This window comes from Myotis davidii, unplaced genomic scaffold (assembly GCF_000327345.1).
Source record: "Myotis davidii unplaced genomic scaffold, ASM32734v1 scaffold753, whole genome shotgun sequence".
In the NCBI taxonomy this organism is placed as follows: Eukaryota; Metazoa; Chordata; class Mammalia; order Chiroptera; family Vespertilionidae; genus Myotis; species Myotis davidii.
In genome coordinates, this window is record NW_006286231.1 from 3,753,076 (window position 1) to 3,765,686 (window position 12,611).

Here is a 12,611-nt window from a genome sequence, read left to right on the forward strand (position 1 = left end):
TTGCAGGTAAATAATAAGCATTTCATAATTTAGTTTGTTAAATTGAAACTTCACAAAAACCGTATAAAACATGTGACACTGTCCCTATTATGCAGTTGAAGAAAAGGACTTGGAGAGATAAACTAGCTAGCTTCTCAAGATCACACAGCCGAGATCATTTGAGAAGTTCATTTGATGTGAAAACTTTCAAAGATAAACCTGCTATGCTGTGACTTTTTGTTTTTAAGAAGATATGATTTTATTAGCTGAATTTTATATTTTCAGGTATTTTCTTATACCGCTGACAAAGAAATCCGAACCGATGACTTGTGCTTGGATGTTTCTAGACTCAATGGACCTGTAATCATGTTAAAATGCCACCACATGAGAGGAAATCAGTTATGGGAATATGATGCTGAGGTATAGTATTTTCCTTCATTTACTTTTTTGGGAATCTTTCAACTGAATTAATACTGGGTGGGGCAAAAGTAGGTTTACAGTTGTGAGTATATAAAACAGAGTTTATTCTTGTATTATTTTCCATAAAAACAACTGTGATCCTACTTTTGCCCCACCCTGCATTTCAAATATATTTAAACCCTAAGTTATTTTTTTCTGCATTGGAAAAACTGCACTTTCAAGCATGTATGCTCATATTACATAATATTAGGATGGTATATAAGAAGGTTTTTGCCAAACTAGTCTTTAAGTATAAAATATGAATGAGAAACATAAAGTCACTTTTATGTGCTTAGAATTTGTTATCATATGTACATGCTCAACATAAATTAGGCAAAGGGCAGGCTATGCTTATCTGAGGGTTATGTTTGCAGATGTACATACAGAACAGTATCAGCAATAGTTTCATATTTTTAATTTTACACCGTTGTAATCTCTGATATTTGTGCTTCTCACTTTAAAGGAAAAAAAATAAAGATTAGCTTGAACATTCTTTATAATAGTAAATACTTTGCAAAATTCAGTAAACTAATTAGGTACATAATCAGTTAAGCAACCTCTTCCCAATATAGCAAGTCTCTCTGAGAGAAGAGAGGAAGAAAAAAACCAATAAAATGATTGGGAATTTATAGCCAGGCAGTGTGTAAACACCAAACCAACCATCAGATGGAGCTAATAAAAAAGAAATATTTTCCTCTGCATGAGGAAGCTACCTTGAAACAGCTTCATTTCTTTCATTTCTCTTTGCTTAATAAAATGATTTTGTTGTCTGGTTACATTTTCCACCTTATTAAATGGTTGGTGACTTATTTAAGATAAGAAGTAAACCTCATTCTTACATGATAAATAATACAATAGAGGTAAATGAATTTCACAAATGCAGTCTTCTATGAAAGCTTAAAATACTATGCAAGAGTAACATTTTAAAAACTAATCTGCAGATTTGTTGGTAATATTGATATTTTAACAAGGTCTTCTTTTTAAAAACTTTTTGAATGTCATTTTAATTTGCATGATGTTGTAATTTCTTAAGTGGGATATCAGAAAAAGTTACTGAATTCTTACATGATTTGAAGCTAGTTACATAGGGTTAAAATTTGTCCCTAAGATTTATATAATATTACCAAGTTTCTGGGATATAATTAAGTCAAACTCCATGAATCCTTCCTGTGTTGCATCACTGTGTTTCATCCAGACTCTTTGGTCCTCTCAATACTTATTCATCTTCTTTATCTGACCACCATTATTTTTCTCTTCACCTATTGTCATCACCACCCTGTATATTAAGGCTATAGAAGACATTTCCTCTAATAATACGTGTGAGTAAATTTGAACCTTTCTCTAGTCAGTTCCCTACTTCTATGAGGAGAAGTGCAGATAAATGTACAGAAAAAGGAGAAATCCCGAAAGAAGTATTTTCTTAAATAAAACTTTTTGTTGTTATTGTTGCACTTTAGTTTTCACTAGGATCCTAGGACTTTATTGGGAATGTGCTAAAATAATCTAGCATATATTTTTAAGAAAAGGTAAGAGAATGTGTATATTTTTAATAAGAATGAATGTTGTTGAATTTTAAAATACCACTCAATCTTTAAACATTTCTATAATTTTGAGTGGATAATGGCTTTTATAGTCATGACTCAAGTGTCTTCATTTCTGAAATAACTATTGTTGCTAATTAGGCATATGTTTTCATTTATATTTCTATCAGCCAGTAGGAAGATTATTGAATACTAAGGGATTTTGAAAGGAAAGTGAAAAGAAAAATTGGTAGTCTCACCTAAGATAAAGAAAAAGTTTTTGTAAATTTACTAATTGGATGAGCCAGCATTATTTCTTTGCAGCAGTTTTAGATTATTGTACTATTTTTATCATGGAAATTTTGTTTCTACAACACATACAAATAAAGCTTATACTATGTCTTTAATAGTATTAAGAAATGTTTATTTTTAAATGATCTAATCACCTTCATAATTATATAACAGTTTAATTTGCTGCCTTACATGATTATGTTTTCAAAATTAAATTGTGATATTCAACTTGTCTAAATTTTTAAATCATAATGTAAATTTTTTGCCAAATTTATAAATGTGTAAATCAGAATATAGAGAAGTCACAAGATAATAGAATACCTGTAGGAATGATGCATTGCCTTTCTGGACATTTCAGTTTTGAAATAAAAAACATATTTTTTGTGAAAAGTAAGAAAAATTGAAACGACTTTAAAAAAATTGGAATATATTTCCTTTTTATGATCATTTCTTCTTTTAAATATTAGGTTTAGGGCCACTTTAGTCTACAGAATGGTCCCCATCTTTGCTACCCAGTGTGTGATTCCATGACTAGTTAACAGCACCTGGGAACTTGATAGAAGTTAGGAATCTCAGGTATCACCCTGGACACACTAAATCAGAGTCTGTACTTCAACAAATCCCCAAGGCATTCACATACATATTAAATTTGTTTTCAAAATTAAATTGTGATATTCAACTTGTCTAAATTTTTAAATCATAATGTAAATTTTTTTGCCAAATTTATAAATGTGTAAATCAGAATATAGAGAAGTCACAAGATAATAGAATACCTGTAGGAATGATGCATTGCCTTTCTGGACATTTCAGTTTTGAAATAAAAAACATATTTTTTGTGAAAAGTAAGAAAAATGGAAACGACTTTAAAAAAATTGGAATATATTTACTTTTTATGATCATTTCTTCTTTTAAATATTAGGTTTAGGGCCACTTTAGTCTACAGAATGGTCCCCATCTTTGCTACCCAGTGTGTGATTCCATGACTAGTTAACAGCACCTGGGAACTTGATAGAAGTTAGGAATCTCAGGTATCACCCTGGACACACTAAATCAGAGTCTGTACTTCAACAAATCCCCAAGGCATTCACATACATATTAAAGTTTAACAAGGACAGGTCTACACAGTGGCCGAATATCTACTAATCTTCCTTAGTCTTTTTATACGCTGTTGAAAAATATTGCAAAGTTGGGAAACGGCATATATACTTTGGAAAACGACAAGGCTTCCAGGAGAGAAGGGGAGGGAACAGGAGCAGAAGGTGAGAGGCGCAAAGTCAGGAGCGAGGAGTAACTGCCAAGTATTTCTAGTCTTTTCATATTACAACCAGTGAAAGGTAGACAAGTGCTGCTTGCCACTTCTTTAATTTATTCTTTATCTATTGCTATCAAAGGCAAAATTATTCTTTGAGAAACCTCTGAGGTGGTGCAGTTTCAAAGCAGAATAAAAGTTGGTGGTATTCACAGAATTATAGAGCTGAAACTTCCCTTAAAGCTCTCTTCTTTGAGCCTTTATCAGCAGAACTCTAAAGCACAAAGATCACCCCGCCGGCAGTGGAGGCAGAATTAGGTCCTAATAAAGTATTCAAAGGAAGCTAGTTATCACTGCAATTGTGAATCTCACAGTGTGAACAGTTGAAATATTCCATCACCTTATCACCTGGAATCCTTTCAGTCTTAGAAAAGTAAGTCATAAATAAGAACAGAATTGTGGGAATATCCAGAGAAAAATGGAAACTGTGTCATAAAGCCTCAAAATATGGAATCTATTTAGTTGCTTTGGTTTGTTTACTTTGTAGATGGGCATGTGGAAGGGAGTGGAAGGGAATAAAGTATACAGAGTGCCTATAATCTGTTTTCTCATGCAATTCTAATGATAGTCCTATCTATAATAATAAAAGCATAATATGCTAATTAGACCGGACATCCTTCCGGACGGCCTTCTGTACGAAGCTGGGGCTGAGAGGGAAGCCTGGGTCCTAGGTACCAGAGGGAAACTGGTGCCGGCAGCCTGGAGAAGGAAGGCCTACTCTTGCACAAATTTCATGCATTAGGCCTCTAGTAAGATAATAATATTTTGCTTGTATTCTTCACATTAGTAAACATAGCTTAAAGTATTTAAATGCCTTCTCCGGGTTTGCACACTACAGGTTTCTGGCACTTAATTGAGCATTCTTTCCACATTTTTCCATTCTTGAGGTCATTGGAAAACTAGAAACAATTAGATGCTTTCAATGATTATGATCTGGTGGGTTTAATGTACAGTGTTATAAATGAAAGAAAGAAATACTATCCATTATTTGTGTTACCAAATTTTATTCACATCGAATTTCTCCTTAATCATTGGAAAGATGTCCTGCAATAAGCATTGTCTATTGAGACAAATCGTTATAAAACTACTTTGTCAGTAGGGTCTAATTGCTTAGACTTTATCTATATTCATAATACAATTCATATCTAATTGCTTCTACTTTTATTTGAGTGAAATAAAGTATATGTTGTTAAGCAATCTATGTCTTTGGTTAACTTTGATTAAAAATATTGTGCCCTATTTTCTTATTGAAATATTTCTTAAATAACACAACCATGAATTTAACTCAATATCACCTTTCCTGGCTAAACATGTTTGATTTAGGGGCAACCGAGCATCATGAGCAAATCTGCAAATTCCTCACCTGATCTAGCATCACTTGAATAAATTACCTGAACACTTTGGTGCTATGAAAACCCATTGACTCAGAGTTAAGTCAAAAAGGGAGGGGGGGAACCCTACATTTCATCTCACTGAACCACTTTAAAAATTATTTTCATAAGGGTCTGTCATTCATCCATTCTATTTAATTCAGGTTTTCTTGTATTGCATTTGAACATTGCAATCATGTTTCAATCCCTTTGAATTTCTCATTTTCCTGCAGTAAGTGCACATAATCACAGTTCCTTTTGAGCATCCAGGCAGCTACATACAGTGTGACAGTCTAATTTTGGAACAGAACACTTTTGCTCAACAAACACTATGCAACAAAATAAAAAGGGGAGCAAAATATGATGCTAAAAATAAGTCGTTTTTCATGTGACTGAGCAAGTTGACTGAGAAAATATTGTTATGAATTCAATATCCTTCTGTATCAAGTGTTTCAGAGTCATAAGGCAAGGAATTTTTTTTAGTAGGAAAATATGTAGAATTGGTATTTACCCAAATCACAGCAGCTAATATGTAGACTTTACTTATAACCTCTCTTATTTACCTTATCAGAAAGCAGGTAAATGGGAATATAATTTCAAGGTAAGTGATCTATTAACTGGCAACCCAGACATTTCCCTGTGTAGCACTCCTAATAAAAATAGTTGCTTGATTTGCTTTTTGAAGGCTGCCAGTATCAGACAAGTGTTGCCTTTCCATATCCCTATTGACCCATAGCTGTGATTTCTTATGTAGAATAAATTAGTGAATAGGAAATTTAATAGTTTAGTATTGCCATTTTAGTTCTTGTTTCTTAAACATTTTACTGGTTTACTAAACTACTCATTCTGTTTTAACAAATGCACAGGTCACTTTATCTGGAGATCACATTTAACATTTTGAATAACAACTTTATTATTTTAATTTTAAATGACCATTATTCTGTACTTGATCAATAAGGGAAATCCTATTGTATTTACAATAATAATATTAAATTAAATATCTGTAACAGTATAAATTAATCTTACTTTGTTTATCCCTATGTATAATCATTTAGGTTTCATTTTAAATTTTAGTATGGCGTCTTTTAAACTGAGACCTGTATGATTGGTTCTTCAGTCAACTGTACAGTCACTTCTGTTTGTTCATTAAAATTTCAAAGTTTTTACTTGATTATTTTAATACAAAGGTACAAAGGTCTCACTTTCTAATTTATGACTCTTTTGTCTCTGAAATTGTTTCACTAGCCTGTTTCAGTTGGTTTTCAGTAGTAATTGTATCTTCAACAGAGTTGATATAAGGAAACTCCATGACATATCTTGTTTTAGGTGCAGACATACAAATAAGTTTAAAGGCAGGAAGTATTCACTTTTTCTTATGCATTTTAAAATACAATGATTAAAATTTTGTAAATCCCAGGAAATACTAATTCTTTTACTTCAGAGGAGAAAAATTGAGTAGTGCTATAATAGATTAGTGATCATATTGCCCTGTTTTCCAGTCAGTGTTAAATAAGGCTGTAGGAAGAGAAATCTGGTAGTGTGCTGCATGTCAGCCTGATATCACATTGCCTTCAAAGCTGAGTTAACATGACTGAACCTTCTAAAGCCGTGAGGGCATTTGCAACAAATGTAACAAAGAACAATTTTAAGAAAAAAATGTACACCCAATATGAAAAGATACAAGATCTTGAATAAATAGCAAAGGAAAATATGAATAGCCAATAAAAATGAAAAACGTTAATTTAAGGAACTATCAAAAACACATACATCAAAATCTCCTGGGCGTGTTTTTATTCATATTTTTATGTTCCCGTCAATCTGTCAAGCAGTGTTTTTAATGACAACACACAATGTTGCTGTAGATGCAGTAAAACTGACAACCACTATCCTGGCATATAATAAGCGTAAGAAATATTAGCTGTTGCTGCTATTATTGAATAATTAGTATAGATATTTTTTTTTAATTTGCTAATAGGTATTAAAATGTTTATACTTTTGACCTTGTGATTTTACTTGTAATAATTATTTCTAAAGAAAAGATTATAATGTGCAGAGACATGCTGGGAGATATTTATCACAGCATTCTTTAGAATCACTCCAAACTGGACAGAGATTGCCCCCAAATGAAAAAGTTAAATGACTTTTGGCAAATCTCCTTTATAGAAATTGTTTATTTTCTGTGTTTTTAAGATTATTTTAATGATAAAAGAGATGCCCACAATATCAATTGAAGAGTGTTTAGTTAGATGACCTCTATTACATAAATTTGCAGAATGTAAGTGATAAAAATTACTTACTAGAAAACCTAAAGTAATAATTGGTATCTCTTATAGGCAAAATACTCAGAAAAAATAAACTCTTATTTTTCAAACAAATGAAAGCACCAAATGTTTTTTTAAATAGAAAATGATTTTGTCTCAGTGGAGCTGTTTAGATTTCTAATTTTTCTTAGAAGTACCTAGGTTGTACTTAGGCATTTTTAAAGTACCTTAGTGAAAATTCTTTGAATTTTTTTAATAGTCATTCATGTGATAAACATTTTGGGTCAAAATATTATAAATGTATTTTTTATGGAAAATTTTATAGTTTATTCATGTTCTGGAGTTACATTTCCTGAGCATAAGTAAAATCAAATTTTGTTTTTGTTTCAAACCAAGGAAAAGTTTATAATTTATTATGTTTTTACTGACACATGAAGTTCAGAATCACTAACCCTGGGGTCTTTGATGTCAACATGAAATTTACTAAGAAAAGTTCATTGCAAAATAAAAAAAAATTACTGAGGGTAGAGGATTATCAAATTAGAAATTTTAAACAATATAGATAGAAAATAACAATATAGATAGGAAATTCAAGTTTGGCTTTTTGAAAAATCCCCAAACTAGTCTCTAACAAATCAAATTATATACTTAATTGCTGTTTTAACAATAAAAACGTATTATATGTGATAATGTTACCTTTCCTACTTTTATAAATCTTTAATTTACCATTTTACTGTAGGATGTCAGTCCTCGAAATTGAAAATCCAATGATTTGTATCCATTAAGCTGCCCAAAATATGTGGTTAATTTTATCAAAATATATTTTTCTGCATTAGCCCTTCACTAAGTGGTTTAATCAACAAACCTATGAGTGCTTCCTATGAGCCACACTGGGTTTGATGATGTAGGTTGTTATGATCCCTGGCCTTCCTGGAGTAGGCTCCTTCTGAGAAAATAGATGGAAAATAAGAAACAAACAAATTAATTACAAATTGTGTTTGGAGAATAAAGTCAAATTAAGAGCCCAAAATGGACTTGATATTTTTTTCTTTTTCCTTCCTGCATTAACTTCCTAATTGGTATTTAGATGAATGTGATAATATGTATGTGGGACATTTTTAACACCACCAGGTTAGCCCTGTGAAGACATAGTGGAAACAGTTTGCGTACAAAGTAAAGCAAAGCCTTATAGCGAATTGATCCCTTAGATTTTCTCCTGGCATCCACTGAAGTTTAGGGCAAAGGAGAGAGGGAGCCAAAGACCATGATTGAAAACTCTGTGGACTAGCCAATGGTTTTGAATACCCATACTGACAAAATAATGCATGTAGCACTATAAACATTTAATTACTTGGACATTGAGAATACAACCTTTTCTACCCAAGTTTTTCAGCATTTGATCTCAGACTCTGCTCCGTATTCTTAGTCCCACCTTCATTTACTCCTGCCGATACACTTGATATTGAAGCCATGAGAAAGGATGTGGCTCACAGCCCGTGGATGCGATTATTGTGACATGCGCCTTCCATTCTTACCCAGTAGAAATTGTATGCTGTAGAGAATGATTGATTGGTTACTGCCTTTGTGTTTGATTTTGTCATTATTCATTATTTTCTTTGTCAAACAGACCCACACTCTTCTTCACATAATCACCCAGTCCTGTCTCTCAGTAAGAAAAGTAACTGATGGCTCCCAACAGCCCACTGTGGAAATATGTAATGATAGCCCTTTGCAAAAATGGCTACTAAGAAACTATACAAGAGCGGAAGTTTTTAGAAATATTTTTGAGAATCCTACTGATTACGTTCTCTAATAATTTTTGGAGGTTTGTGTTGCAGACTTTACTAATATTAGCTCAGTATTTTTGTTATCAAAATCTAGAAATTTACTTCTCTAATATGTGGTTAAGGATAATCTTTATGTGCTATTTCTCCATGGAGTTATTTTTCTGTCTTATACTTCTGAGCTGCATATATTTAGTAGTATTTAGTCTGTAATTAATTAGTAGGTATTTTCTAGGGTTTTTTCCTTTATTTTAAATAGATATGCCTAAATATAATTGATGGAATGTTTTATGACATATTAGCTCTTGTTTAAGGCTAACTGTAGTCTGTCTTTATGACAATAGATTTCAGCATTAGAGCTGAAAACCCGTTAAGAAAATTAAAAACATGAAAATTAAGATAGCCAAAATATTTCTTTTGGAACATTGAAATTATTTAATGTTGTTAATTTCAATTCAGATACTTTGGTTGTGTGCAGATACACCATATCCTTTCTGGAATTTATTACTTTAAGCTGACACTAAGCAAATGCATTATTAAAGACTAAGATTATTGGTTAAATGATATAATTATAATAATAAAGCTTATAAAAATGTACATTTTCTCTGTCACTTGCATGATTTATGAATATCTTCTCAGCAAGCAATAAAATGAATCATTATTCAGCTTATGCTAAAAAAATGTACTGGTATGGAATTCTTGTAAAGAGTGAAATTGGTCTAGGTGTTCATTTTCCAGTAAATAAAGTATATTATATTTTCCACTACCTTGCTAGGAAAACACATGAGAAGTTAGGGAGGGAGTTTTTCTGGTTCAGATGAACCATTAAAGGTTGGAATTGAGTTTGGAATACTTATAACAAGGCTGGGAATAGAGGTATGGAGAGGAGAGGAGAGAAGAGTGTTGTTTAGGTTAGAACTACATTTGAGACTAGGGCATTCTAAACATGTGTTGGGAAGCTGGAAAAGTCTGGTTCTGTTACACAATGGTAACTTATGTATAGAGCAATTTACATATATTATCTTAGTTTGTTTTTAAAGCAACCTTAACTGTAGATACAATACCCAATAAGGGACAGAATTCTAGGGTAGAAACCACAACTTGTTTCTCAGCAGAATTTGTCTCATTTCCCATCGCAATTCATACTGCTTTCTGGGAGCTGGCAGCCCTGTGCAAGGGGGATGAGAGCCACATCAGGTGGATGTGGAAACCAGTCTGGCTTTCATAGCCGCGTGCCTCTCAGAAGACAGTGTCTCTGTAACAACTCCATAGGCAGAGCTTCAAGCAAACCAATGGAACATGCAAAACTCCAAGTCTTTGCACTTAGAGAAACCCAGTTTGGCTCCCCACGAGGCATTTTTACTGAAGTTGATTAGATGCAGATACAGTTTATCAATCAGAGGTCATTTTTACCATAGGTAATGTTGCCTAGAAACATAGTTAACATTTTACCATTATCAGGTTGCCAAGGGGTCACAGTTAAGATAGTTGACTGAGGTCAAATTTTTTAATTAGAAAAAAAGGGCATTTTTAAGTATTCATAAGTTTAAATGAGCATCTTCTCACAAAGAATCTGATTGCTCAGAATAATTTAAAAATTTGCTCAAGTTTTCACAGCCAGTAAGTGGGGGTGGAAGGGTGGGAATTTACACTTACGGCTGCCTGAACCTAACATGTCTGCTGTTTCTACTGTACATCATTAAAAATGAGAGTTTTGTTTGGGTGGTTGTTATCTCTACAGTTGTGGTTTTTGACTATTAATGAAGTCCTTCAAAGAAAACATACATTTTTAGACAGAACAACACTAATATTTTTAAAAGTACCCCTTTAAAAGGACTATATATAATCGCTTCTCGGCCTTTTGGCTAAGATCAAGTGTAAAAGGACTATATACACAGAGGATCTCAGGTATGTAACAATCTTCTTCATATCTGGCAACCTTGCTTTTTTAATTTCCTGCTTGTTGTCTATCAAGCATCCTCCACTGCAAGCCTATTTTCCATTCCATCTTTTCTCAGGACAGTGAGGTCCAGGCTGTTTACAGGTCTAATCCAAACAAATTACGATTGTCTAGGCAGTGTTTCTCCACCATTTTTATTGCATTCCCCCTGCATTTTTTTCATACAACTTTCAATTGTAATAGTATGAGCCAGAAAAAAAATTACCTACCTTTAATTTTGATGATTCAAAACAAGATATACTTGCAAATCACCTCCCATGCATTGAAACACTTCTCTTCTTCGAAGTTTCTTATGTAGTATGGTTCTAGGCATTCCCCATGAAACTGAGCAAACATGTGCATAATTAGTGAGCATAAGTTAGTATAAAGCATGTGGACTTAAAACGTATATCTGTAAAGTCCCCAAAATACATAATTTCAAAATGTAAATGTGAACTCAAAAGGGAAGATGTATAATGACAGTTAACATGATGCATTTTTTGGAATTACATTTCAGCATTTGGGTACTGAGATGATGCTTATTAATGAATATCATTATAAAGAAAATAAAATGTAGATATAAATTTAAAAATATGTGACAGTCACACCCCTGATTTAATTTGGTATTAAATTTTTTAAAGATTCTCAGACATGCAAACTAAATTAGGGAGGGCATACTATCAAGTAAGACAGATCTTCACTGTGATAATCACTCAAATGCAATGAATTTCTCAGTCACAGATAGTATGGCCTGTTTAGTATTTGGAAACATCTCTAGCAGTTTTCTCATTTGGGTCACAGCTGTGACATCTCTTTGCATGTTTACCAAATGGTTACTAAATAACACATGCCTAAGATAACTAGGCTTTTGTGAAAGCTTGTTAATATTTACAGCCCTGGACTGAACTCAGAGCTCACAAATGGGCTTTTTGCAAAGGAGCCCGAATTCTTGGCAATGCGGAACACATGTTGGCTAATTTCTTTAACCATCTGCAAATAAAGGTGTATTAGACAGTGATGAAACCCTGACAGGGAAAGCTGTATAATAATTAATTCACAACCACCTGTGCACAGTTCCTTCTATAAACATATCACAGTGTTTATACTAAAAAGAAAATCATAAAGGTCTCTTAAAGGGCAGATTTAATGTGATGTGCTAGTGAAGTTAAAGATTTAATATGCTGCACTGACTGTGGGTTATCTTTTCCAGAGACTCACCTTGAGACATGTGAACAGTAACCAGTGTCTCGATGAACCTTCGGAAGAAGACAAAATGGTGCCTACCATGCAGGACTGCAGTGGCAGCAGGTCCCAGCAGTGGCTGCTGAGGAACATGACTTTGGGGGCATGAAGACCACTTCCCCCAAGCCATGGAAGTGTCTCTACACTTTTGTTTTTCCATTATTTCAATTAAGGAAAAAGATTAACTTTGCTGAATTGAAAGTTTTAAAATCCTTTTAGTATTCTAAAACACAGTTGTTTATAATTCATTTTTAGGAATGTTTGCTTATTTCCGTACAAAATTTGTATCTGATCAAAAGCACATAAAAATATGAATAACAGCAAACTGTTATTAAACATTTGAAAAACTTTAAAAAAAGTGTTTGCTTAAAATAAAAATAAAAAACACACCTCTTTCTTGCCCTCATGTCACAGGATTAGTTGTGGGGAGGGGTATTTTTATTTTTTATTTTCATAG

At 32.8% G+C, this 12,611-nt stretch overlaps 1 protein-coding gene across 1 annotated transcript in view; it reads left to right on the forward strand.

Moving 5' to 3' along the window:
- Positions 1-12,204, forward strand: part of GALNT13 (polypeptide N-acetylgalactosaminyltransferase 13) — a 500,019-nt gene extending 487,815 nt beyond the window's left edge. Inside the window, exons 12-15 of the mRNA XM_015559821.1 lie at positions 265-399; positions 5,500-5,529; positions 8,817-9,014; positions 12,123-12,204. Of these exons, the coding sequence (XP_015415307.1) occupies positions 265-399; positions 5,500-5,529; positions 8,817-9,002 (351 nt within the window). The 3' untranslated portion in view covers positions 9,003-9,014; positions 12,123-12,204. The remainder of the gene's footprint in view (positions 1-264; positions 400-5,499; positions 5,530-8,816; positions 9,015-12,122) is intronic.
- The last annotated feature ends 407 nt before the right edge of the window (positions 12,205-12,611 follow it).